This window comes from Xenopus laevis, chromosome 8S, assembly GCF_017654675.1.
Source record: "Xenopus laevis strain J_2021 chromosome 8S, Xenopus_laevis_v10.1, whole genome shotgun sequence".
In the NCBI taxonomy this organism is placed as follows: Eukaryota; Metazoa; Chordata; class Amphibia; order Anura; family Pipidae; genus Xenopus; species Xenopus laevis.
The window spans coordinates 85,217,439-85,245,149 of NC_054386.1; the positions used below are offsets into that span (position 1 = coordinate 85,217,439).

General features: G+C 38.2%; 2 protein-coding genes across 2 annotated transcripts; one reads left to right on the forward strand and one right to left on the reverse strand.

Annotated features, from left to right (window-relative positions):
* Positions 1 to 1,552: 1,552 nt before the first annotated feature.
* LOC108700579 (exosome complex component RRP46-like) lies at positions 1,553 to 13,060 on the reverse strand. The gene is made up of 4 exons (XM_018233773.2): positions 13,052 to 13,060; positions 3,610 to 3,750; positions 3,410 to 3,499; positions 1,553 to 2,043 (listed from the first exon to the last, which is right to left on the reverse strand). The coding sequence occupies exons 1-4, from the start codon at positions 13,058 to 13,060 to the stop codon at positions 1,951 to 1,953; spliced, it is 333 nt and encodes a 110-aa protein (XP_018089262.1). The 3' UTR covers positions 1,553 to 1,950.
* A 6,449-nt stretch (positions 13,061 to 19,509) lies between these two features.
* bckdha.S (branched chain keto acid dehydrogenase E1, alpha polypeptide S homeolog) lies at positions 19,510 to 27,142 on the forward strand. The gene is made up of 8 exons (XM_018233774.2): positions 19,510 to 19,581; positions 19,742 to 19,921; positions 20,665 to 20,751; positions 22,662 to 22,770; positions 23,757 to 23,918; positions 24,260 to 24,466; positions 26,712 to 26,853; positions 26,930 to 27,142. The coding sequence occupies exons 1-8, from the start codon at positions 19,510 to 19,512 to the stop codon at positions 27,120 to 27,122; spliced, it is 1,152 nt and encodes a 383-aa protein (XP_018089263.1). The 3' UTR covers positions 27,123 to 27,142.
* Positions 27,143 to 27,711: the final 569 nt, after the last annotated feature.

The window sequence follows — 27,711 nt, forward strand, 5'->3', positions numbered from 1 at the left end:
GGAGCTTCTCAGGCATATAGAGATTTTTATGTTCAGAACCTGATATCTGACTTTGACCTGCTCACAGAGCCTTATATCAAGATATGAACATAGTAGCACTGGTAAATACTTACTGCTGTGCAGATATCCAAGAGATACACAATGTTCTACGCATTTTATATTATACAGACATCACAATAAGCACCATGGCAGTCAGTTTATGAAAAATGTTGTGTATATACAAATATTTCAATATCAATAGCATGTAACTGCTCAATACTGATTACTGGCAACACCAAATTAGTTGGATTAGCTAGTTATGACTTGTACTTCATAGGCAGGTGTGTCCAATCATGAGAAAAGGTATTTAAGGGGGCCAATTGCAAGTTGTATTTCTGTTTGACTCTCCTGAAGAGTGACAGCATGGGATCCTCAAAGCAACTCTCAAAAGATCTGAAAACAAAGATTGTTCAGTATCATGGCTTAGGGGAAGGCTACAAAAAGCTCTCTCAGAGGTTTAAACTGTCAGTTTCAACTGTAAGGAATGTAATCAGGAAATGGAAGGCCACAGGCACTGTTGCTGTAAAACCCAGGTCTGGCAGGCCAAGAAAAATACAGGAGCGGCATATGCGGAGGATTTTGAGAATGGTTACAGACAACCCAAAGATCACCTCCAAAGACCTGCAAGAACATCTTGCTGCAGATGGTGTATCTGTACATCGTTCTACAATTCAGCACAATTTGCACAAAGAATATCTGTATGGCAGGGTTATGAGAAAGAAGCCCTTTCTGCACTCACAGAGTCGTTTGTTGTATGCAAAAGCTCATTAAGACAAGTCAGTCATTTTGGAACAAAGTGCTTTGGACTGATGAGACAAAAATCTAGTTATTTGGTCATAACAAAAAGCGATTTGCATGGTGGAAGAAGAACATTGCATTCCAAGAAAAACACCTGCTACCTACTGTCAAATTTGGTGGAGGTTCCACCATACTGTGGGGCTGTGTGACTAGTTCAGGGACTGGGGCCCTTGTTAAGTGTAGGGTCGGATGAATTCAACCCAATATCAACAAATTCTTCAGGATAATGTTCAAGCATAAGTCACAAAGTTGAAGTTACGCAGGGGTTGGATATTCCAACAAGACAATGACCCTAAACACACTTCAAAATCTACAAAGACATTTATACAGAGGGAGAAATACAATATTCTGGAATGGCCGTTATAGTCCCCCGACTTGAATATCATGGAAAATCTATGGGATGATTTGAAGTCCATGCTCGGCAGTCATCAAATTTAACTGAACTGGGGAGATTTTGTATGGACGAATGGTCATAAATACCGCCATCCAGAATCCAGACACTCATCAAAGGCTATAGGAGGCGTCTAGAGGCTGTTACATTTGCAAAAGGCTCAACTAAGTATTGATGTAATATCTCTGTTGTGGTGCCCAAATGTATGCACCTGTCTAATTGTGTTATGATGCATATTGCATATTTTCTGTTCATCCAATAAACTTTATGTCACTGCTGAAATATTACTGTTTCCATAAGGCATGTTGTATATAAAAAGGAAGTTGCTATTTTGAAAGCTCAGCCAATGATAAACAAAACTCCAAAGAATTAAGAGGGGTTCCCAAACTTTTTCGTAGGGTGTGGGAGTAGATGGAGACAGCCATTGGCTGACTCAGTATAATGGGAGACATGGAACACTGAACATTACTGTTTATAATTGGGAATTAAAAAAAATATACCCTACAATGTCTCTCCATTTAGTATGTGGTCTCGAGTTAATTACAGTGGGGGTAAAAAGGCTTGATTCATTATGAAAAGGGGGATGGAAAAGGGCAGAAAGAAGAGGCATGGAGGAGAAACATTATAAGGTAAGACTGGGAAGAACAAGGTAGAAATTCAGGGTGCAAAGTTAAATATCTGTTCAGCATGGCCTCTAGTCTGACAAGCAACGTGTTTTCCTCTCAGGATTTAGAATATCTCCTTGTTATGAAGTCTCTGTAGAACTGGAACAGCTTCTTGGATGCGAGTTGTGTGGCTGCAATGCACTGCTGGAGCTGGGAGAGAAAGAATGAGGAAAGATTGACAGAGTGAGAGCAAAGGAAAGGAGGGAAAGAGAGGACACATATTATTAAGCCCCCCAGATATTGGTTTTCAGCACCATTTTCTCCTCCCTGCATTCTATCATCAAACCTCCTCACTCAGTTACTGAAGTGCCAGAGGGAGCTGCAGCTATTTGTTCAGTCTTAATGATTCTTTTAACACGCCTTTATTAAATTGTCTCTCTTTCTGCTGCCTGTGGGTGTTTGATATTCTTAGAACCGGGAGAGGGAAGCTGTGCAGAGAAACGTGCAGATATCTAGGACATGGGGTCCAGTGCCTTACCATGCACCCACAGAAGGGAACTGTTATACATGGAGCCTGTCATAACCTGCTGTTGTTATTCCAGACAGTCAGCAGACATATGGCTAAGGAGTTGCAGCTGGGAACAATTTGTACAGTGGCTGGTGTGTGACAGGCAGGGAGACATATTCACTTTGTTTCTCACATGGGGCATGCTTTTCTAGCAAGAAGCCCACTTTGTATTCATCCCCACATACTTTTAAATCTGGAACACAGACAGGAGGCATGTGTGACAACCATGTGGTGCAAAACTGGCAGAAGGAAGAGTAGACAGCTGCAGAGCAGTGATGTTGATCCAGGATTGACAGAAGCGTGTACTGTTTAAAGAGATACTGTCACGGGAAAACATCTTTTTTTTCAAAATTCAGTTAATAGTGCAGCTCAAGCAGAATTCTGCACTGAAATCCATTTCTCAAAAGAGCAAACAGATTTCTTTATATTTCATTTTGAAATCTGACATGGGGCTAGACATTAGTTTCCCAGCTGCCACCTGTCATGTGACTTGTGCTCTGATAAACTTCAGTCACTCTTTAATGCTGTACTGCAAGTTGGAGTGTTATCACCCCCCTCGCTTCCCCTCCAGCAGCCTAACAACAGAACAATGGAAAGGTAACCAGATAACAGCTCCCTAACACAAGATAACAGCTGCCTGATAGATCTAAGAACAGCAAGTAAAAATCCAGGTCCCACTGAGACACATTCAGTTACATTGAGTAGGAGAAACAACAGCCTGCCAGAAAGCAGTTCCACCCTAAAGTGCTGGCTCTTTCTGAAAGCACATGACCAGGCAAAATGACCTGAGATGGCGCCTACACACCAATATTACAACTTTAAAAAAACTTGTTGGTTCAGGAATGAAATTTTAAATTGTAGAGTGAATTATTTGCAGTGTAAACAGTGTAATTTAGAAATAAAAACTACATCATAAAAATCATGATAGTATCCCTTTAATTCTGTGCTGCAGGAGGAGGAGGGGAATTTATTTTAATATGAGTGTATAATGGGGAAAGTGTAACATACCTCTGTGGCAGAATACAGTCCTCTACTTGACATCATTAACACTTTCCTTTCCAAGCTCTCAATAGCAAATGTTAGCACTGCTCGACTTTCCTGTTAAAAATATGAAATTACAGGGCATTCGGGGGGATTATTTTATTACTGCAGTTTTTAAGCCTATGAATTTACCCATTATTTTCCGTTTGCAGTGGCTATTCACTAACCTTCTCTTGCCGAACATTAGGGTCAAGGGTTATGTTTCCATCATTATCCAGTGCGCATTTTACCCCACAAAACAGCGACCTCATGGGGAGACCAGCATCCATCAGACCCATGCAGGCTGCATTAAGGCAGCAGGAGAGCAGCTAGGGTTAGGTTTAGGATCATACATGACTAGAACAGTAAAAGAAACCCTGCAGCAACTTACTAACAGAATAAAATACACAAAAGGTAATGTGGTGCTTTACGTGTTTTAACTAGTGATGGATACTTTTTTGTTTGTTTTATTATCTGTAAATAATTTTGAACTTTTTGGATTTTTTTCTAATTTAATTTTATTTAACTGTTCTGTTTATGTTAAACTAAACTTCTGCCTAGGGAAGTGAAACCCCTCAAGAAAGGAAAAGATAGCCATTTAATAGAATAAGAGGTCATTTTTCAATAAATGTTTACAAAAATAAACACTTGGGGGGCGATTCACTAACTTCGAGTAAAGGATTCGAAGTAAAAAAAACTTCGAATTTCGAAGTGTTTTTTGGGCTACTTCGACCATCCAATGGGCTACTTGACCTTCGACTACGACTTCGAATCGAACTATTCGAACTAAAAATCGTACGACTATTCGATAGTCGAAGTACTGTCTCTTTAAGAAAAAACTTTGACCCCCTAGTTCGCCATCTAAAAGCTACCAAAGTCAATGTTAGCCTATGGGGAAGGTCCCCATAGGCTTTCCTAAATTTTTTGGTCGAAGGATAATCCTTCGATCGTTGGATTAAAATCCTTCGAATCGTTTGATTCGAAGGATTTAATCGTTCGATCTAAGGATTATTACGTTCGATCGCACTATTTGCCCTAAAATCCTTCGACTTCGATATTCGAAGGATTTTAATTCCCAGTCGAATATCGAGGGTTAATTAACCCTCGATATTCGACCCTTTGTGAATCGGCCCCTTAAACTTTAGGCATTTAAAACAAAAAAGTACCAATTGAATCTCAATTTATTATTAACATTTTTTAGGTTATTTTCCTTTAATGTCAAATATTATGGCTATAAATTTGTATGAGGCCTATTCAGCCTCTGAGCCCTTTAGCTGCTGGTCGATAAAGAGAGAGAGATACAGTTTAATAACAGCAAGAAGACTTTAGGCAGAACAGACTTGATCTTGTTCATGATATACAAGTCTTCCTTTTCTGCCTGTAATGTATGGCCAGACTCACAGATGGTACTAAAGCAACTTTTCATACAGATTTGTTATCTCCACACCAATGGATTCACATTTAGAAGTTTCCATTGCTCATGTTGAATTAATGAATTGCAAAATAAGAAAAAAAAATAACAAGGCAGAACCTAACATAAATCAAAGAGCCAACTGCAACAGTAAAAAGATTAAATAACAAGAGATGAATGGACTGCATTAAATAAATGTTTTTGCCCATTAGTATTAAGTATTGGCATTGCTCTCTACTAAAAAGTAGGGATGACAAATCAAAGAAAATTATTGCCATAAGTTCTCAATGTGAACAACTGCAATGGCCATAAGAAGCCACTTAAAGCATAAGTAAACCTTTAAAATAAGTGAATGTAAAACTGACGAGGGGGCTATTCTAAGCACTTCTGCAATGTACATTCATTTTATTTATTTATTTTTAATTCCAAGGTATTAAGGGATACATGTGCTGTTAATATGAATGGATTTTGTTACAAAAGCAACATCATTTTCCCCACGAGTCTGACTAGCAAGTAGTCAAAGGAAGTTGTCAGGAGAAAGAAAGAGGCTGCTCTGATGTTTAGGAAAGATGTGAGAAAAGTTATCTAAGGTTTCTCATTTTTTTCCTAAGCAGAAGAACATCAGAGCAAAAATGGCAAGGATTACATTGGTACATTGATATTGTCCTAATCCTACCGGTCTCCCTAAACCCACTAAATGATCTGATAGTTGGTCCCTGAACAAAGGATAATATAAGCATGATTGGGCCCTGTGCTTAAAGGAACAGTAACACCAAAAAAAATTTAAAATAATGATAATATAACATACTGTTGCCCTGAACTGGTACAGCTGGTGTGTTTGCTTCAGAAACTATACTATAGTATACATAAACAAGCCGCTGTGTAGCCATGGGGGCAGCCATTCAAAGCTGAAAAAGGCACAGGATACACAGCAGATAACAGATAAGCTCTGTAGTAAACAATGAGATTCTTTAGAACACAAAGATACAGATCCGAATCCTTGTGCCTGGCCGAACCAAATCCGAATCCTTAAAGGAACAGAAACACCAAAAAATGTAAGTGTTTTAAAGTAATGAAAATATCACGTACTGTTGCCCTGCACTGGTAAAACTGATCTGTTTGCTTCAGAAACACTACTATAGTTCATGTAAACAAGCTGCTGTGTAGCAATGGCGGAAATTGAAAAACGGCTATATGGCACAGGATAAATAATGGATAACAGATAACACCATTAGACAGACAGAGCTTATCTGCTATCTGCTGTGTAACCTGAGCCTTTTCTCCTTTGAATGGCTGCCCTCGTTGCTACGCAGCAGCTTATTTATATAAACAATAGTAATGTTTCTTAAGCAAACACACCAGTTTTACCAGTGCAGGGCAACACTGCATTATATTTTTTGATGTTACTGTTCCTTTAAAATCATGTGACTTTTCGTCACAAAACAAAGAAGTTTCTCTTTTTCCCTCCCACTCACTGATTTGCATATGCATAGGATTCAGGGGTTCGGCCAAATCCAAAATAGTGGATTTGGTGCATCCCTAATTTTTAGCTACAGAATTCGATCTGTGGATATGGGTTACTGCACTGAAACAATAGTGCTCTTATGTTGGTAAATAACTATAACTTCTAAAATACCATCAATTATAACCATCTCACAAAAAAGTGAAGGAAATATCCTAATAATAAAAAGGGTGTTTTATTTTTTTTCAGTGTAATCCTTGCTTTTGCTACAGTAAGTACATTGGAGTAATTGCTGACACAATGAATCACTTGATATGATCTTTATGCCCTACATCCAGCAGAGCACCAAGAGAACACTATGATAACATATTCCTCTGATTTCTATAGCTGCTATTCCCATGATTTCCATCGCCTGCCTTGCGAAAACAGGAAATTAAATTTTTTCTGTTTTATGCCGTGACCCCATAGCTGAGATATGTTGGAAATTGTGATCTTTAACAAGCACTTCTGTCAGAGAACCTCGGTAATTTTTTGCACTCCCTGGTACAATGGATACAATAAGAATGCAGTCGAGACTTAAACATTAGCAAGTATATCTCCAGGGGCAATAGAACACTGCCTTAATTGAATGTTGTGAGCTATTTTCTTTTTATCCTACAATAGAGGAAAAACGGAAGGTATCATGTGGGCTATTTTGAAAATACTATACTTGATGCACTACTGTTCATCTTCAGTTCAGTTGCAATGTAAGTTATACGGAGATATTTTGTTTTTTTAAACATTGCAATAAAAAGAATTTCTGTTCCACTGCATTTTTGAATCCTACTAAACCACATAAAAGAGGAATTGGATTTTCTCCTGTTCCTGTTGTATGTAGACATCAGAAGTGCTGGACATAGGAGCTGGAAGAACATTACCCCTTCACACACTGGGAAATTGAGAAATATATTTTGTACTGAGATGGGAGACTACAGCAATTCCTTTAAAATGCCTGCAGTATTCCACAGCAATTCTATGGCGGCATCTGCTCACTTGTGAAAATACAGGGACATCTACACCGCACTTTAAGAGGCCGATAAACTGCCTGCACGAAACAGCACTGGGATTTTTCAAGTTAAATGATTTTTTACTGAATAGGGGTCAAATTAGAATGCTTTGTCCCCAGCCCACAAAGCAACAAAATGCTCAGTATACTAGACATAACACAAAGACAGCATGGGACTTACAGGCAACTAAACTTAAAGGGATACTGTCATGGGAAAAAAAAATTTTTTCAAAATGAATCAGTTAATAGTGCTGCTCCAGCAGAATTCTGCACTGAAATCCATTTCTCAAAAGAGCAAACAGATTTTTTTTTTGCATTCAATTTTGAAATCTGACATGGGGCTAGACATATTGTCAATTTCCCAGCTGCCCCAAGTCATGTGACTTGTGCTCTGATAAACTTCAATCACTCTTTACTGCTGTACTGCAAGTTGGAGTGATATCACCCCCTCCCTTTCCCCCCCCCAGCAGCCAAACAAAAGAACAATGGGAAGGTAACCAGATAACAGCTCCCTAACACAAGATAACAGCTGCCTGGTAGATCTAAGAACAGCACTCAATAGTAAAAACCCATGTCTCACTGAGACACATTCAGTTACATTGAGAAGGAAAAAACAGCAGCCTGCCAGAAAGTATTTCTCTCCTAAAGTGCAGGCACAAGTCACATGACCAGGGGCAGCTGGGAAATTGACAAAATGTCTAGCCCCATGTCAGATTTCAAAATTGAATATAAAAAAATCTGTTTGCTCTTTTGAGAAATGGATTTCAGTGCAGAATTCTGCTGGAGCAGCACTATTAACAGATTAATTTTGAAAAAACATTTTTTTCCCATGACAGTATCCCTTTAAGACGATAAGTCAAATAAAGTAGAAAGTAGGGAGTAGGGAGCCTACTTCTTCTTTTACAATTTATGATGCAAGTGTTGGGAACAGAATAATTTATCAACAAAAGGCCTTGGAAAAAGTTTGAGTAACTGTATTGTATAATATACAAGTGTTGTATTTTCAATTACGTATTTGTTCAATAAAAGGGATTACATAAAAAAAGTTTCAAATCTCCCCTTGTTTCATTGCTGTAAGAGAATGATAAAACCTGCAATTTTTGGAGCTTTACTCTTTGCATTTTTCTTTTAACAGACCAATGGGGGAATGTAATAAAAGTGGGTAACAGAAAAAATATTCGCAAAGCGAAAGGTCATACCTCTGTGCGAACAAATATGCCTTTGTGCGAATTTAACGTAGCTTTTGTGAACCCGGAAACTGTTTAGTGACCACTTCCGACAGTGGAAGACGGTTTGCCAATTTTATAATTAGCGCCAGTGCTCAGTGAATGTAATAAAACTTCTGAAAAAGTTGTTATGTTTGCTCCAAAAGATTATAACACCTTCAAGCACTTCTTAAAAGTGAGCAATGTGCAATTCAAATTCGCAATGTAATAACAGTTTAAAGAAGAGAATTACATTGCGAAATTAGACTTTTTATTCTTATTTGTGCTAATTGTTTTGCTCTTTGCGACTTTTATTACATTCCCCCCACAAGAGTTCAAAATACACCATATTGCCCATCAGGAGAATTGGAAAACATTTATGTTCAAGCGCCTGTGAGTTAGATTTTGCCTACAAACGTGGAAATGGAAATTAGAATAAACACAGGGAGCTTTATTTATATCCATATATTTTGGTGTCCAATTCAGTGAGGTGAAAGACAGAATGTTCATATAGTATTGTTATTGCTTCAGAAGCTGTAAAATACAGAACAAACTATTAAAAGCAATCCTGGTCTGTATTTCTTCCAGGTTACTGGGAGTAGTGCAAAAATTCTGAAATAAAGTTATCTATTCTCACTAAAATATACTACAGAGAGGAGATATACACACAATTTTCCTGCGGATAGTAATGTAGACATACATAAAACCCTGGGTCACATTATTCTCCTTGTACAGTCAAATCCCATATCTTATATAGAGAGGATGGAGCGTTCTATCATTTTGAAGGCAGAAGCATGATGAGCTGGAAGGAACTGGGAATATTAATGGCCATCTTTAGATAATGGGCTTTTCATGTCAGGACAAATCCCACTCATAACTTGACAGAAGAATGTGTTTTGTCATTGTCAAGTCAAAGGCCAAGCATCTTTAACTGCTTAGTAAGAGGATTGTGGTCTATTTCTGTCTTGCGTTTTGCGTTTACATAATCTGCTCATTGATGGCTAGGTAAAAGAAAATCAAGTATTTTTTGCCTCTTCAGTATGAATAATATTGCACACCTAATTTGCTGGGGTATTCAGGTAACAGAAGAAAAAAAAGAAGGGGTTCACCCAAGCCTTTGCTGGAAACCCTTCTAAGCCAAGAGGCCCGGACATGACCCATATAATTTAAAAAAAACTTTTTTTTTTGTACAGATAAATGAATCCTGTAAAAATATACTTGCTGTTATCTTGATATCAACTGTGGTTTGATTGAAGTATTTGTTTGAAGCCTTTACCCTCACCCAGACCAGGGAAATGCATGTTCACCCCAAAAAATACATGTATGCTGATCACTAAATATGAATGATTGTAGAAACTGTGCTGTGTAACACTTAACTATTTTTTGTATTAAGTTTTGTGACTCACTGGATACATATAAGAAAAAACAAAAGTCCCATTAAATTAAGGTGGTGGAAGACGGGGAGATTAGTCGCCCAACAACAGATCTCCACTACTGCGGGCGACTAATCTCCACAAACTGCCTTCCCGCTCGCATGAATACGAAATCGCCGGCAGGATCGCTTCAGATTTCCGAAGCCGCCGAAGTTGTCTCACTGGGCGAATAATCTCCCAGTCTGCCACCTAATGTGGTAAAACAAAACAGAAAAATAGAGAAAGAAAGACTGATATGGTAATGTGTGATAGATTGGAGGGCTGTGACTGTGACCCGTTGCTGCCATCCACTGGTTAAATAAGGATATCACCAACTATAACAAACTACATAAAGTCAAACTACAATTTTTTTCCCTGTAGACTGCAAATATTTTTAGAATCCCTCAACTGTATTCCAGCAGGTGCTCTTACTAAATTTTACACCTCATTTTTATTTTATTGAAGCTGTTTAAAGTAGTAACAAGATGTATATCTTACCTTGGGTCCTTCTTTAAATAGCAAATTGCAAGGAGCAGGAGGTTGTGTGCATCTCATTTTCAGAAAGGTCTTACAAAAGCGTTTCCATAGTGTACACATGAATGCTGTTCCACTTAAATTTTATTTCAAAGAAAAACTGACCACTGCCCTTTGGAATATAAGCCAGAATGCAAAAGGAAGCGCACAGATAGATTAATATTCTCTTAATTAATAAACATAAGTAATAAAGTCCATAGAGCCACAAAGTGTTTAAAAATGGTGCCTGGAAAGCTATATTGCAGAAGATCCACCACTGTGATACTCTTCAAGATTCCCCCTTTCGGGTATACCTGTATACTCACACAATTTTTCTAGGAATTTTGATGCATATAATGGTAGTCCTTATGATTTTCATCCAGTCATCCACAAGGTTAACCAGATTGTAAAGCACATAGTACCCAAAGCAAAATAAAAGTCTGGACTTCTCTGGGACCAGGAAGGCTTCTCCAGTTGAGTCTGTGATTGGTAAATAAATCCCACCGCTACAAATTCTGACGTTTTCAGTCTCCCTTGATCGCTTCCTCAGGTCGGGTGTGGTATTCACAAAGACTTATGTGATTACCACACTGTGTCTAATTTTGGAGAGGTGTGATTTATTTTACGTATTACAGACTCAAAGACTTTTTTGTAGCCGAGATGGAATTTGAAGGAACATTGTATGCCAACCATCAATAGGCAGCAGCTAAAAATATGAGTTACGGAACCCCACATATAATAATTTAGCTCTACCCAAGGCTTGAGGGTAAACGACCTGTTTTTAAAAATACAGTAACATATAATAATATTCAGCACTGACCACTCCTCCCAAGTAACTAAACCTACACTAATAGTTTGTGCTCTGTGAAATAATTATACAAAGCACTAAAACTCCAAATTAGATCCTATTTAATATTTTATGTTTAAAAAAAACAAAAAAAAACTGAAATAAGCTGTTTTCACATGTAGTCAGTACTCAACCAGTTAATACTTTGTAGAATTTCATGTTTGCAGGAATAACAGGTTAACATTAGTATATAGCTGTATTGCGGTGGATTTATCTCTAGAATAATTTTTTTTTAGTTTACACAAACAAACTTTTCTGATTTCTGCATAAATGTCACTGCGTCAACACTAAGGGGCCGATTCACTAAGGGTCGAATATCGAGGGTTAATTAACCTTCGATATTCGACTGGGAATTAAAATCCTTCGACTTCGAATATCGAAATAGTTCGATCAAATGATCGAAGGATTATTCCTTCGATCGAACGATTAAATCCTTCGAATCGAACGATTCGAAGGATTTAAATCCAACTATCGAAGGAATATCCTTCGATCAAAAAAAACTTAGGAAAGCCTATGGGGACCTTCCCCATAGGCTAACATTGAGTTCGGAAGTTTTTTCTTAAAGAGACAGTACTTCGACTATCGAATGGTCGAATAGTCGAACAATTTTTAGTTCGAATCCTTCGATTCGAAGTCGTAGTCGTAATCGAAGGTCGAAGTAGCCCAAAAAACACTTCGAAATTCAAAGTTTTTTTACTTCGAATCCTTCACTCGAAGTTAGTGAATCGGCCCCTAATAGTTTGTGCTCTGTGAAATAATTATACAAAGCACTAAAACTCCAAATTAGATCCTATTTAATATTTTATGTTTAAAAAAAAAAAAAAAAATGAAAAAAAAATCTGAAATAAGCGGTTTTGACAGGTAGTCAGTACTCAACCAGTTAATACTTTGTAGAATATCATGTTTGCAGGAATAACAGGTTAACATTAGTATATAGCTGTATTGCACACTGTTCAGGAGCGGTGGATTTATCTCTAGAATAATTTTTTTTTTAGTTTACCCAAACAAACTTTTCTGATTTCTGCATAAATGTCACTGCGTCAACACTAGGGGTTGAAAGTAAAAATTTGAGTTGGAATCTTCGGAAAAAACTCTCATGTTCGAATTGTGAATTATCCAAACTTGATTCAAGTTTTAATTTGAATTTCGAGATTTATCATACTCTGGGCCTTTAAGAACTCAAATTTGACTATTCGCCACCTTAAACCTGTCGCATTACTGTATAAGCCAATGGGAGAGGTCCAGGGATCAATTTGATGATGTTTGTAGCCTTCCTGACATTCGAGTTTTTTTCAGAGAAAAAGACTCGAAACGAGTTACTATAATTCGAATCAAATTCATTCAGAGTCGTTTAAATTGTTAGAATTTAGCAAATTTGATTTTATTAATAAATTTCAAATAGTTGAATTTCGAATTTATGGGAGTGTGGGGGAGTTTTAAAAATCTCGCATGAATTCGAAATTCAACCATTGATAAATGTGCCTCTAGGTGTACTTTGGGCAAGTGTTCACTATATATTGATATGGGAAGTGGTGACAGGTAGCGGAAGACATTTTGACGGACCCAGTTTTCTGCTTGATGAAACACCCATCATAATAGCCCGTCTGATAATAGCCATCTTTTCCAATGGAAATGCAATCTATAAGTTTGGTATATTTCCTCTTTCAAGCTCTATATAACTGATCAGCCTGTGGGAAATGGTTTAAATATATAGAAGGGTATGGTAGAATCTTACTCGGGTCATAGTCCTGGAATTATTTATAATCTAAGATCATTTTCTTTATAAAAGCTGGAGTATTTTAAATCATGTCAAAGGCTTGAAAGTGCATCTGCCAAGTTTAATGCAAGACTACAATACCCAGCATGCTGGGAGTTAATAGATTTTGGGCTCTATACCCCAGTCTCCCAGCATTCTGGTATTTGCTGGTGAGTTTCCTTAATTTCCGGCAAAAATTTGCTGGCCACCAAAATGTCTGTAAGTTGTTCAGTTTTACCAATATTTATTGAAATTGCATACCTCCCAACAGTCCCGTTTTGAGTGGGACAGTCCCACGTTTGACAGCTTAACCCGCTTTCACTGATTTGTACTGATAAGTCCTGAGTTTCTGCAGCACTGAACAGCCAGAAACAGATACAAAGTTTCTAACTTTATTGCAGACAGCCCAGAATAGATGCTTAACATACTTTTGTAACAGTTTGATAAGATAAGAATGAAGACTCACAGCTTAAATGGCAATTCACCTTCATTTGCAAAACTGTAATATTACTAACACCTTCAGCACACAGGCAGCAGTATAGACCAAGTGGCAGATCATTTCACTAATGTGCCCAAATATTACTGCTATGGGATTCCTTGTTTAAATGAGTTAAATGATGTTAATGGTTCAAAGAATGTCAGGCTGAATGGTCGGCCCAGGGCCGGAATTAGGAGTAGGCACGTGCCTAGGGCACAAAGCTGGGGGGGGGGGCAGGCACATACCTGGTCTGTCGCCTACCCCCATGTCCGGTCCCCTCTCTCCCTGACTATGTGTGGTATTTTCCCGTCATTCTACGCTTCTGCCCATGCGCGCACGCCAACTGACGCATGCGTGTGAGAGCACCAATTCGTGCATTCAAACTGGGTTGCCTAGGCGGTCTGGCCCAGCTCTGGGTCGGCCCCACACATTTTTAACTCACCAAAAGTTTGGACACCCCTGTGTTAGGGCCCCTGGCGATGGGGAAATCTGTCCCATTTTGCTTCATGAAAATTTTTGAAAAAAGACATTGTCACGTATATTCATTTATTTTTTAGACTTTATTTCACTGCCCATATTGTGCTATTTTTGGGCTACTTCTGAAGTGCCTCTTGGCTAGCTTTGTAGTTGGTTTTGAAAATTAGACACCTTGCACCCAGAAAGAGTCAGTTCTATTGACTGCCACCAGATTTATAGCTGAATTTACATCCAGTGATTTTGTCTCAAAGAAATGTATCGTACAATTCGCATCAGTTGGCTTGTTTCCCGCCATTCCTTGTAGGGTTAATCAACTTGTAGAGACACTTCAAAAAAAGTAAACGTAAAACTGAACCCAGAAACTGTCGATTATAATAGATAATGTACCCCCCACTTAAAATTTATAAAGATATTAATAGTCACCTCGGAGTTATGTGACCTGTATAAAAGCACTCGGCCTGCGGCCTCGTGCTTTTATATGGTCACATAACTCCTCGGTAACATAATATCTTTATAAATTACAGTAGGGGGTACATTATCCACTATATCTATATCTATCTCTCTATCTCTCTCTCTATCTATCTCTATCTCTATATCTATCTATCTCTCTATCTATCTCTCTATCTATCTATATAAATAGTACTGTGTGCCTGTTGTGAGTGTTATACAAACCCCAAAATACAAGCACAATATGTATGTATTCTGATAGCACTACTTAATATTATACACAGTGGTGTGAGTGTTCTACAAAACCCCAAAATTCAAGCATAAATATGCATCTATATATTTCTTCTTATAGTATTACTAGTATCCTCTGTTCTGGGTGTATTATAGAAGACATATTCTGTTGATGTTTTAAGTACTGTACCACAGTAAACACTTCTGTTGTATTGAGTTTACTATATATATTTTTTAGCATATGGAAGAAATTACCTTTTGTATTTCTCAGATGTTAATACTTTTTTTTATAGTTTAGTGTAAAATGTGTTTAACAAACACCGAAGGTCTTAATTGTGCTTTTTGTAATTGGGTTTAAAGGGGTTGTTCACCTTCCAAACACTTTTTTCAATTTAGTTGTTTTTAGATTGTTCCCTAGAAATAATGACTTTTTCCAATTACTTTCCATTATTTATTTTTTAAGTTTTTTCCAAAATCTAAGTTTAAAGTTGAATGTTCCTGTCTCTGGTGTTTGAGTCTGACAGCTCAGTAATCCAGGTGCAGATTCTGAACTGTTACAATTTTGCAACATTTAGTTGATCCATTTCTCAGCAGCATCTCTGGAGTATTAGCAACAATTGTATCAATTCTAACAGCTGCCTGTAATGAAACCCAGATATTCTGCTCAGCAGGGACAAAGATAAGAAATGTATCAACTAAATGTATCAATTTAGAACAGTTTACAGGATCGGCGACCCCCCCTCCCAGAGCTGCTTCAGAAGGAGAGAAATTACACTTTATACTTCAATATTAGAAAAACCGTGACACATAGAAAATAGAAAGTCATTGGAAAAAGTCGTTATTTCTGGTGATCTATCTGATAACAACTAGTTGTTTGAAGGTGAACAACCCCTTTAACGGGCAGCTGTGGTGGGGGAAAAAAGTTAGAAACCCTTTAGCACTATAACATATGTTCTGGGGCCAGATTATATCAACAATATAAGTCATACAAAGAAGTGAGTGGGGCACATCAGCATGTAGGGAACCTTACAATACCTTAAGAAGCTTTTTTTGTCAGCAGCTACCTGATTTTAATTATTACTTATTCTTACACATCAGTTAACTGTTAATATGGTTTAATTATGATATGCCAAGTATACGCCCGGTGCTTTAATAACGAATAGATTCTGCAGGGATCCTGCCATACAGATTCACAGCCCAGCACTGAAAGGTTGAAAGGACAGACATAGGCAAAACAGAAGGATTTGACTTGAAATAATAGGCCTAATAAAAGGGTTTTTGCTTTGATACTAGGTGCCGAACGGAGGAGGAAAGTGAGGATAAGAGTAACTTTAGGATGAAAGTGACATTTGCTGGTCCCGGTGTTTGTAAGTCAGCTGAGCTTTCTGGTTTTTGGAAGGTCACTGATTGTATGGGGAGGCAGGTCTGCAGAACTGGACATGGATTGGCGGGCATGTAGGGAGTGACTCCGGCACTCTCTGTAATCCTGTTTCAGCTCAGCATTAATAGAAACAAAGGTGTAGATTTTTCACATTGTACAATGTATATAAAATTGCACTATTGTTTGGGCTTTGTTGACGTGAAAATTCAATATTGTGCACTGCTTGAAACTGTCACGTTCTCTTCCATTTTCAGGGTCATTTCTTTTTTATTTTGTCTTTGAAGAAAGAATACTTTACAGCTACTATTGTGCCCTCCGATACAGACATGAAGGCAATATAACAATCATACACTACACTAATTAATCATTTCATATATGACTTATTCTGCAAAGCACTCAACAAATATGTTTGCAAGGTCATAACCACTCACCATATAAATCCTTGCCTACAAAACAAGATGGCTGAGTGGATAACCTGGATAACCACAGTAAGGGTTTTGCTTAGGACACACATTACTATTTTGTCACTAGAGACCTCTTAAAGTGGAACTCTTTAACTAAAATAGAATAATGCGAGAAATGCTGTAGTTTGTGTAAAAAACATAAACATGAACTTACTGCACCACAGGCCTAATAAAACAAATAATTTATGCTTTCAAGTTGTCCACAGGGGGTCACCATCTTGTAACTTTGTTAAACATCTTTGCAAGACCAAGACTGTGCACATGCTCAGTGTGGTCTGGGCTGCTGCTTAGGGATCGTCATAAATGATCAAAACAGCACAAGTCAAATAATATCTGCCATAGAAGCAGATACAGCAAAACTGATTAATAATCAGAATATGCAGACTGCACTGGGTCCTGTGTTGTCATGTAATCTAATGACGATTTTATAGTTTTTTTATTATTTGTATGTATCTGTTTAAATCTGGCTCCATGATCTTTGTTCCTGCCACTGGAGTTGGAACATTAAAGAGGATGTAAAGTCATCAATAAAAGACAATGTTTACTTTATTAACTGAAAAAGAAATCTATCCCCAATATACTTCTAATAAAAAAAAATATATATGTGCAGTTTTTATAAGAAAATATATATATATAAGAAAATGTATGCAGTGAAATTTCCCCTTCATTTACTTGCTCTGACTGCTGCAGATATGAATCTCTACACGGTCGCTGGCTGTTCTACAGGGAAACAAACAAAGCTGCTGGAGTTCTGGGAAGTAAGGTGTGGGAGCTCCCCCCTGCTGTTTGAAATTATGATTGTTTCCCTGCAGAGCAGTTAAGGACAATGTAAAGTTTCCTATCTGCAGCAGTAATAGCAAGTAAATGAAGGGGGAATATTTCACTGCATACAGTCAGGTTTCTTAAAAAAAACGGTACTTTCACTTTCCATTCAGCACTTCCTACATGTCAATGCACTTCTCACATTGCCCCTTCTCTCCTCAGGCTCTATAATTATCTAGGGCAATGTTCATGGGCATTAGGTTCCCCATTCTTTTTCTTTTTCTTTTTTATTGTCAAGTTTTGCTCAGAAGAGTTTACATCTATTTTTTCTAGTCCAGAGAATTAACAGCTGTGTGTAGCAGCCGCAATTGTTGCATGTTATGTTTACACTAAATACAACCAGACTCCAAAACATCTGAACAGTCTTCCTAGTATGGGCAATCATTTTACTGGATTTGTATACAGAACAAAGTAGATGTGGAGTACAAATTAAATAAACAAACAAACATTTGAAGTAGCCAAAAAAAATGGAGAGCTTGGTTTGAGAGTGGGGATCCCAAGATGGCATCAGACAGCATGCGTAAGGAAAGGTGTCATGTTATCTGCTGATTAATAATTAATAGAGACAATACCTGTGTGATGCAGTGAACAGGGTGATGCCAACTTTATTACAAGGTGCTCAAGACATATGATTGTGTGTGAAGTGTCATGAACACCATATAATAAAGTTGGGATTACCACGTTTACTGCATCGCAAAGGTATTGACTCTCCATTTATTCTATGATTATATCAATGGTGTGTGGCTAGGATAATACAAATACCTATATCCTGTTTTCCTTAGTAGTTAATAAAAATAGGTAATAATTCATTATGATGTCCATATAATACCACTTTCCATTGCAAAAACCCTAATAATCCCTCCCTTGTCTTCCACTTCCTTGCTCCCTGAATTGCAGGGGAGTCGGCAGCTCTCAGCACACTGTATTGTAGGACAGGAACCAATCAGCAGCTAGCAGGACCTGATAGGGAACTGAAGGCTGTCTGTGCTTGTGTGACTACAGGGCTTTGATTGGCTGTCCCCCTCCTACTTTGCGTCTGGCAGGGACCGTTAGGACCCACCCACCCCTCATTTGAAACACAGACAGAGACGGACCAGAGAACATCTATAGGGAGCTCCAATAAAGGGGCTATTGTTAAAGATGATATGAATTTTTAGCACCATGTAAAATAGGGATGCACCGAATCCACTATTTTGGATTCGGCCGAACCCCCGAATCCTTAGTGAAAGATTCGGCAGATCCGAATCCTAATTTGCATATGCAAATTAGGGGTGGGAAGCATAAAGATTTTTTACTTCTGTGACAAAGTCATGAGATTTCCCTCCACACCCCTAATTTGGATATGCAAATTTGGATTTGGTTAGGCCGGGCAGAAAGATTTGGCTGAATCCTGCTGAAAAAGGCTGAATCCCGAACCGAATCCTGGATTCGGTGCATCCCTGATGTAAAAGAAACACCATATATTATTTATAATTGCCTAATTATGCATTTATCCTATATGCCTCCTTTAAGATTTTCTTTTAAAGGAAATGTTTTTCAATATTGCCATGTATGTATAGCTTACCTAACCCGAACCCGAACTGCATTATTTTCGCTTCGCAATTCGCCTCCACTTCCCTGCACGGATTCATTCTTTGCCTCTCTTCATTATCATTAACCCGGCGGCCATTTTTTCCTGGTTGCGCTCTTCCTGTATACACTGCGCATGTGCCAATAATCCCACCCGTCTGACCTCTGTACTGTAGCGTCTGATTCAATAAAACTTGAAGTTGCTGGACTTACATAGTTATTCTGGTTTGAAAGGGCAGTGCGATAGTTAAAATCTCAGCTCTCTCCCTCGCTCCCTGCAGTCAGCATAAGAAATATGTCCTAGAAGCGGGGGAGCGGAGAGATAAACCGTACAAGTAAAAAGTCCCCATAGCAACTGCCAATGCTATTTTTCTATTGGCGCATTGAATACACAGTCGTGTCTTCAGAGGTCACTGATGGATGCGGCTGGAAGATTTAGCTGAAGCTGATTCCACTCCAATGCGCATGTGCTAAATTATTTTACACAAATGCGCATGTGCATATCGCCAAGCGACGTCACTCATTCTGAAGGGAGGGGGGAGAGAGGCAGACAGTGGCGGAAAGAAGCATGAAGCCTAAATCAACAAAGCTGCTTAGTGGATCGTTTGTCAAGGACTTGAATACTCGGTATGTAAAAAATGTAATGAGGCATTTGACTGATAACATTTTCTTTGCAGGGGTTGACATGTCCTTTAATCCAACTGTAATCACATCATATAATATGATCAGGGAATATAGTTGAAAAGGCCAAACGAATGGGAATATATGGCCAATGTTACACTCCATTCCATTATCCACAGAACACCATACGTTCCCAGAGTGAATTCACTTCATTGGAGGAGAAACCACAATTCCCTGGAGCTTCAGCTGACTTTGTGGACTCATTGGAATTCATCCACCCGAATGTCATTTCTGGGATTCCTATTTACCGAGTCATGGACCGCCAAGGACAGATTATCAACCCAAGTGAAGACCCCAAAGTATGGTTCAGTATTTATTACATAACTTCATTTTATTGTCCTGCTGGAATTGTATGGAGAGGTATAAGAAACAATCTGCTTATCACTAATGAAAATGGTTTACATTTAACAAATATTGTATGAAGGTGATACCATTAAATGGTTTGTTCACCTTTGAATTAACTTTTAGAATGATGTAGAGAGTGATATTCTGAGACAATTTGCAATTGTTTTTCTTTTTTTTATTATTTGTTGTTTTTAAATTATTTATGTTTATATTCAGCAGCTCTCCAGTTTGCAGTGTTGGCAATCTGGTTGCTAGGGTCCAAACTGCCCTTACAACCATGCCCTGATTTGTATAAGAGACTGGAATATGAATAGGTGAGGGCCTGAATAGGAAGCATAATTAAAAGTAGCAATAACAATACATGTGTAGCCTTACAGAGCATTTGTTTTTGGAAGGGGCCAGTGACCCCCATTTGAAAGCTGGAAAGAGTCAGAAGAACTAGGCAAATAATTAAACTGTAAAGAATAAATAATGAAGACCGATTGAAAAGTTGCTTAGAATTGGCCATTCTATAACATACTAAAATTTAACTTAAAGGTGAACCACCCCTTTAACTCACATAAGCTCAAATAATAAAAGGCAGACGTTTAGGGAATGGAATTCCCCCTAGAGCAACTTGAACTTTACCATAGAGCTTACAGTTCAGATATAAATAAGCCTGTTGTTTAACAAATGCAATCAATCCTTTCTTTTCCAGATTCCGAAAGAGAAAGTCCTGAAGTTTTATCACACTATGACTCTGCTGAACACAATGGACAGGATTTTATATGAATCTCAGAGACAGGTAAACCTTCATTAAAGGGAAACTAAAGTAAAAAAAGAATAATGCTAGAAATGCTGTATTTTGTATACTAAACATAAACATGAACTTAGTGCACCAGAAGCCCAATTAAACAAATGATTTATGCTTTCAAAGTTGGCCACAAGGGGTCACCATGTTGTAACTTTGTTAAACATCTTTTGCAAGACCAAACCATGCACATGCTCGGTGTAGTCTGGGCTTCTGCTTAGGGATCGTCCTAAATGATCAGAATAGCGCAAGTCAAATAATATCTGCCATAGAACAGATACAGCAAGACTGATTAATAATCAGAATAATGTTGGAAACTTTAAAGAGGGTGTAAAGGCAAAAATCAAATCCCAGTTTTACTTTATTAACTGAAAAAGAAAACTATACCCAATATACTTCAATTAAAAAATCTGTATAGTTTTTATAAGAAACCTGACTGTATGTAGTGAATTTCTGCCTTTTACTTGCTGCGACTGCTGCAGATATAAATCTCTACACAATCGCCGGCTGTTCTACAGGGGAACAAACAAAGCTGCTCAAGTTCTGGGAAGTCCCTCCCCCCTGCCTTTTGAAAGTATGATTGTTTCCATGGCCCCTGCAGAGCAGTTAGGGACCGTCCGAAGTTTCATATCTGCAGCAGTGCGAGCAAGTAAATGAAGGGGGAATTTCACTGCATATAGTCGGGTTTCTTATAAAAACTGTACAGATTTTTTTAATTTAAGTATATTGGGGATAGGTTTCTTTTTCATTAAAGAAAATAAAAATGGGATTTTAATTTTTTTGCCTTTACATCCCCTTTAAATTATTATTAGTGCACCTACATGACTCATTGTGGTGTTTCCCTCTAGAGTCTTTTTGTGTGTTTTTCTCCCTGTTGTAATTTTGTTAGGGTAATATGAACGTAGAGGAGGGCTAGTGTCATGTGATGGTCAGACAAAATCTGCATGTCTTTAATATAAGTATGCCTGATTTATGCTGTTGTTTAAAGGGGAACTGTCCCGAAAATGTAATATAAGCTTCAGCATATTAAAATAAGAAACTTTCTAAATACAATCAATTAAAAATTGTGTACCGCTTCTGAAATAATCAAGTTTATCTTCACTATTCCTCTCTCAGCATCTGTTTCTCTTCATTTTGTCTTCATGCAGGAGTTGGGTGTCAGATATTTATCTGAGTTAAGCTGGCCATAGATGTTGAGATTTTTAAAAGATCCGATCTTCATCGCGAGACCACGATTTTCTTGGAACAATCGTACGAATTGACCATCAACTAAAAAGACCAATTTGCCAGGAAAACAAAGGGGAGCTGCCTGCTTGGCCCTGCAAACATAGATAGATTGCACTGGGACGACAAAAATTTTTTAACCTGGCCGATCAATTTCCTGACAGATGTCGGCCGAAAAATCGTAAGATGTACGATCGTTCAAATCCCACTAACCGCACGATAATTTCGAAGGATTGGTCGGACTTCCCTAAAATCGGTCGTTCGGCAAGAAGAATCGTCTCGTCTATGGGGAGCTTTAGATCCAATATATCTTATAGGTGGGCTCCTTTTTTCTAGAAGATGTATTAGAGCTCACTCTATTAAAATCACCAGACATCATGTCTCTCTACATGCAGAATTTGTGCAAAAGGCAGTTATTTTGTTAGATTTTGTTTGTACTGAAATCAGTTATTTTAATGAGATCTAATACAACTGCTGCATGAAGACAGAATGAAGAGAAACAGATGCTGAGAGAGGGATAGTGAACATATACTTGATTATTTCAGAAACAATGCAGAATTTTTTATTTTTTGTATGTACAAAGTTTCTTATTTCGGTATGCTGAAGGGTGTATTAAATTTTAATTTTCGTGATAGTCCCCATTTAAGATACTGTTCATCATCATTAAATTTGTTTTCTAGGGAAGAATCTCCTTTTATATGACCAACTATGGAGAGGAGGGAACACATGTAGGCAGTGCAGCAGCCCTGCAAGATACAGACCTTGTGTTTGGACAGTACAGAGAAGCAGGCAAGGGATTGGCTGCTTTTTTTATTTTATTGTGTTAAGCTGGCCATAGATGCAAAGATAGTCATATGAATCAAAGGTTTGTGAGATTTTCAGACCATGTGTGGAATTTTTCCTACCAAGGCGATCAGTTGTTTAGTCAATGGGACAGGTTTGAAGATTTCTGTCGGCTAATGATAACATCTCTGCATGTATTGCCTATCTGACGATAATCAATGGGTGACTGTCACTTTTAGTTGGATATACTGTAACTTAGGTTTGATCACTCTGTCAATTAATGGCCAAAACATTGTCTGATTTGTTATTTTTACTATATTTAATCGAAATTGTTAGTGGTAGGTCGGTAGATTGCAATAAAATCTGTATGTCTGTGGCCAGCTTGACTTCTATTTATTTGCTTAAAGGGCACCTGTTGGGTAAAAATGCTCGGGCTAATCGAGCTTGCTTCCAGTTGGGGATAACCGTAGATTTTTTAGAAAAAAATGCCCCCCGCCAGCACTTTAGGATGGAACTGCTTTCTGGCAGGCTGTTGTTTCTCCTTCTAAATGTAACTGAATGTGTCTCAGTGGGACCTGGATTTTACTATTGAGTGCTGTTCCTAGATCTAACAGGCAGCTGTTATCCTGTGTTAGGGAGCTGCTATCTGGTTACCTTCCCATTGTTCTGTTGTTAGGCTGCTGGGGGGAAAGGGAGAGGTGATATCACTCCAACTTGCAGTACAGCAGTAAAGAGTGACTGAAGTTTATCATGTTACATGACTGGGGGCAGCTGGAAAACTGACAATATGTCTAGCCCCATGTCAGATTTCAAAATTACATTTTAAAAAATCTGTTTGCTCTTTTGAGAAACGGATTTCAATGCAGAATTCTGCTGGAGCAGCACTATTAACTGATTAAAAGAAATTAATTAATTAGTTAATTAAAAGATTAACTCCATGCCAGAGGATGAAATAAAACAGATTTTTTTTATGAGGTCTTTGCATCTTATAGGTGTGCTGATGTACCGTGGTTATCCTCTGGATCTGTTTATGGCTCAGTGTTATGGTAATGCCTCAGACCCAGGAAAAGGAAGACAAATGCCTGTACACTACGGCTGCAAGGACGTGAATTTTGTTACCATCTCGTCTCCACTGGCAACTCAGATCCCCCAGGGTAAGGGATCTTACTTAGCTTTATCATTTATCCTTTTATTTACCAACACCCTCCACAAAACCAATGCAGTTTACAAACACAGTGCATTGTCATAGATTCTGCACCCTGCCCAGTACACTATATACTCTTCAGTAGTGTGATTTCACCCATAAAATTCTTGCAACCTGCTGCTCATCTTTATACACTTGCTTCTTACTGAAGACTAAGTAATGTCTCTTTTGAAAATCCCCTCACTATACTTCTAGTCTGCCAGTCCTTTGCACTTTTCTATACTTCTATGCCCTACACATTAATGTGATCTTGTGACACCAAGAAACCCAGCACTCTTATTCTGTTTGTAGCTGTGGGTGCAGCGTATTCTTTTAAACGGGAGAACGCAGACCGTGCTGTCATTTGCTACTTTGGAGAGGGTGCAGCCAGCGAAGGAGATGCACATGCTGCCTTCAACTTCTCTGCTACTCTGGAGTGTCCTGTTCTATTCTTTTGCAGAAATAATGGATATGCAATATCTACACCAACCTCTGAGCAATACAGGGGAGATGGTATTGGTGAGTACTGTACAAATAGATTAGGCCCCTTTGAGATCAAATTAAAGGGGACCTGTCACCCAGACATAAAAAGCTGTATAATAAAAGTAATTTTCAAATTAAACATGAAACCCAAATTCTTTTTTTTTTTTTTTTTTTTATTAAAGCATTCATAGCTGTTGTAAACGCATTTAAAAATGTCAGCTGTCAATCAAATATTAGGCATAGGGGCGGGGCAAGCAATTACTTTCACTTTCCATTCAGCACTTACTAGATGTCACTGCTCTCCCCACATTTCCCTGCTCTCTTTACCATTTAATTGTGTAACCAGTACATGGGGATGGACGTCGGGTCCCCCATTCTGGTGCATAAACAAGATTCTGAGATGATGCAAGGCCTTGCCTTAATAACAGTGTCCACAAAATGGCTCCTGTCTGCTTGCTATAATGATAAATTCCCAACACGAATGAAAGAAGATTCAAATAATTTATACAGTGTAATTAAAGTTCATTTTGCTTGACTAACGAAAAAAAATAGGATTTGGAATGGTTTTTTTTTTGGTGACGGGTCCCCTTTAAGTGATATGTTTATTTGTCTCTTTACAAGTCATAGAAACAGGTTTTTTTCAGTAGCCAATACTAGCAACAACATGGTCTGCTAATGGTAGTGACATGACTTGATGATAGATACGTAACATGTTTCGCTACATAACATTACATTTTAATACAGGTATGGGATCCGTTATCCTAAAACCCGTTATCCAGAAAGCTCCGAATTACGGATAGGCTGTCTCCCATAGACTCCATTTTATCCAAATAATGTTTTTAAAAATGATTTCCTTTTTCTCTGTAATAATAAAACAGTAGCTTGTACTTGATAGAACTAAGAAAAAATTAATCCTTATTGGAAGCAAAACCATCTTATTGGGTTATTTAATCTTTACATGATTTTCTAGTAGAGTTAAGGTAGGAAGACCCAAATTGAGGAAAAATCCGTTATCCGGAAAACTATAGGTCCCACGCATTCTGAATACATTAGATTATATGAAAGGGAGGGGGGTGATATCACTCCAACTTGCAGTACAGCAGTAAAGAGTGACTAACAGTGACATAATACTGTTAGATATTACGAGTCTTCAACAAAAATGTATAATGATATAAAAGATGTCCAACTTTAGGTCCTTCAGCTTGTATTGTAAAATATATAAGTAAACCCATTAAATAATGTAATAAGAAGCCAGCTTACATACTATATATATATTGCACGGAACTTTGGAATTCAAAGGGGTGCTGCAGGCACTAGCAGGTACCCTTTAAAGTGACAGTAACACCAAAAATTAAAGTGTTTTAAAGTAATGAAAATATACTGCGGTGTTGCCCTGCACTGGTAAAACTGGTGTGTTTGCTTCAGAGATACTACTATAGTTCATATAAACAAGCTGCTGTGTAGCCATGGGGGCAGCCATTCAAGCACAGGATACACAGTAGATAATAGATAAGTACTACTATAGTTTATATAAACAAGCTGCTGTGTAGCCATGGGGGCAGCCATTCAAGCACAGGATACACTGTAGATAACAGATAAGTACTACTATAGTTTATATTAACAAGCTGCTGTGAAGCCATGGGATAGCCATTCGAGTTGTAAAAATGAAAAAAAGGCACTGGATACTCAGCAGATAATTGTATACATTGGGATCCTTCAGGTTATCTGTTATCTACTGTATCTCCTGTGCTTGAATGGCTGCCCTCATTGCTACACAGCAGCTTGCTTATATAAACTATAGTTGTGGACAACAGTAAATTGTATTGTCATTCATTTAAAACAGTTTAATTTTTTGGTGTTACTGTTCCTTTAGTAAATGAGCCTTAAAGGACCAGTAACATAAAGAAAAAATTTGTTTCTACTTAACGGAAAAACACCAAGACACTTTTTTAACTTTAAATTGCCAAAGTCTTAAATAACTTAACGATTCTCCACTTGCGCTCCTCATCAGAAACGGCGACAGGGCGTCGATCCATTGTGCAGCACTCGATTTCTCCTCCCTGGCTATCTCCTATAGAAGGCAGGGAGGAGAAATCAAGCACCGCACGATGGATCATCGCCGTTTCTGAAGAGGAGTGCAAGCGGAGAATCAGTAAGTTATTTAACACTTTGCGAATTTAAAGTTAAAAGCGAGCCATAGACCTACCTACCTTTTAAATGAGTGTTACTCTGGACTACTTTCACTGGAGTGTAAACTAGACCCACATTTACCTTTTTTCAGCGGCCCGTGGCCCTGGCTATGGTATTATGTCAATACGAGTGGATGGAAATGATGTGTTTGCAGTGTACAATGCTACTAAAGAGGCACGACGCAGAGCAGTAGCAGAGAATCAGCCGTTCCTTATAGAGGCTATGACTTACAGGTATGCAAGAGGTTTTTAAATGTAATCTTGCTTTAAGTGGCCAGAAGATAAATTAACTTTGTAAAAATTCTTGAAGGATTGGACATCACAGTACCAGTGATGACAGCTCTGCATACCGCTCGGTTGATGAGGTTAACTACTGGGACAAGCAGGACCATCCTATCTCTCGGCTTCGTAACTACATGTTACACAAAGGCTGGTGGGATGAGGAGCAGAAGATATGGAGAAAAAAATCACGCAAGATGGTGAGATGGCACCTCTTATTTTAAGTCTGTATGCATGTTTGTACTAAGGCTCTTAAAGGAGAAGGAAACCTACTGAAGCAGTTTATTGTCAATAGATTAGCCACAATAGTGCAAGCTAAAACGCTATATTCTGCAGAATGCTTTAACATACCTTTGTAAACAGCTCTTGAAGCGCTCTGTTTGTTTAGGATAGCAGCTGCCATATTAGCTTGGTGTGACATCACTTCCTGCCTGAGTCTTTCCCTGCTCACTCTCAGCTCAAATTACAGCAGGGAGGGGAGGAGGGAGGGGTAGAGGAGCAAACTGAGCATGCTCAAGCTCTAGCCCTATAGGTTTATACTGAAAACAGGAAGTCTGATACAGAAGCCCATGTGTACACAATAGAAGGAAAGAAATGAAGTTTTTTTTTTTTTTGACAGAGGACTCCGATCAGCATTACTTTGAGGGTTTACTGGTGTATTTATATAGACCTTTCTGATAAAGCGTACTTAATTTTAACCTTTCCTTCTCCTTTAAACTACTAAGAGTTAATTTGAAGGTGAACAACCCCTTCAAGTCATGTTTTATCTGTGTGCGGTAGTTGGGTGTGCATGCACAGGGATACTAGTTTTAC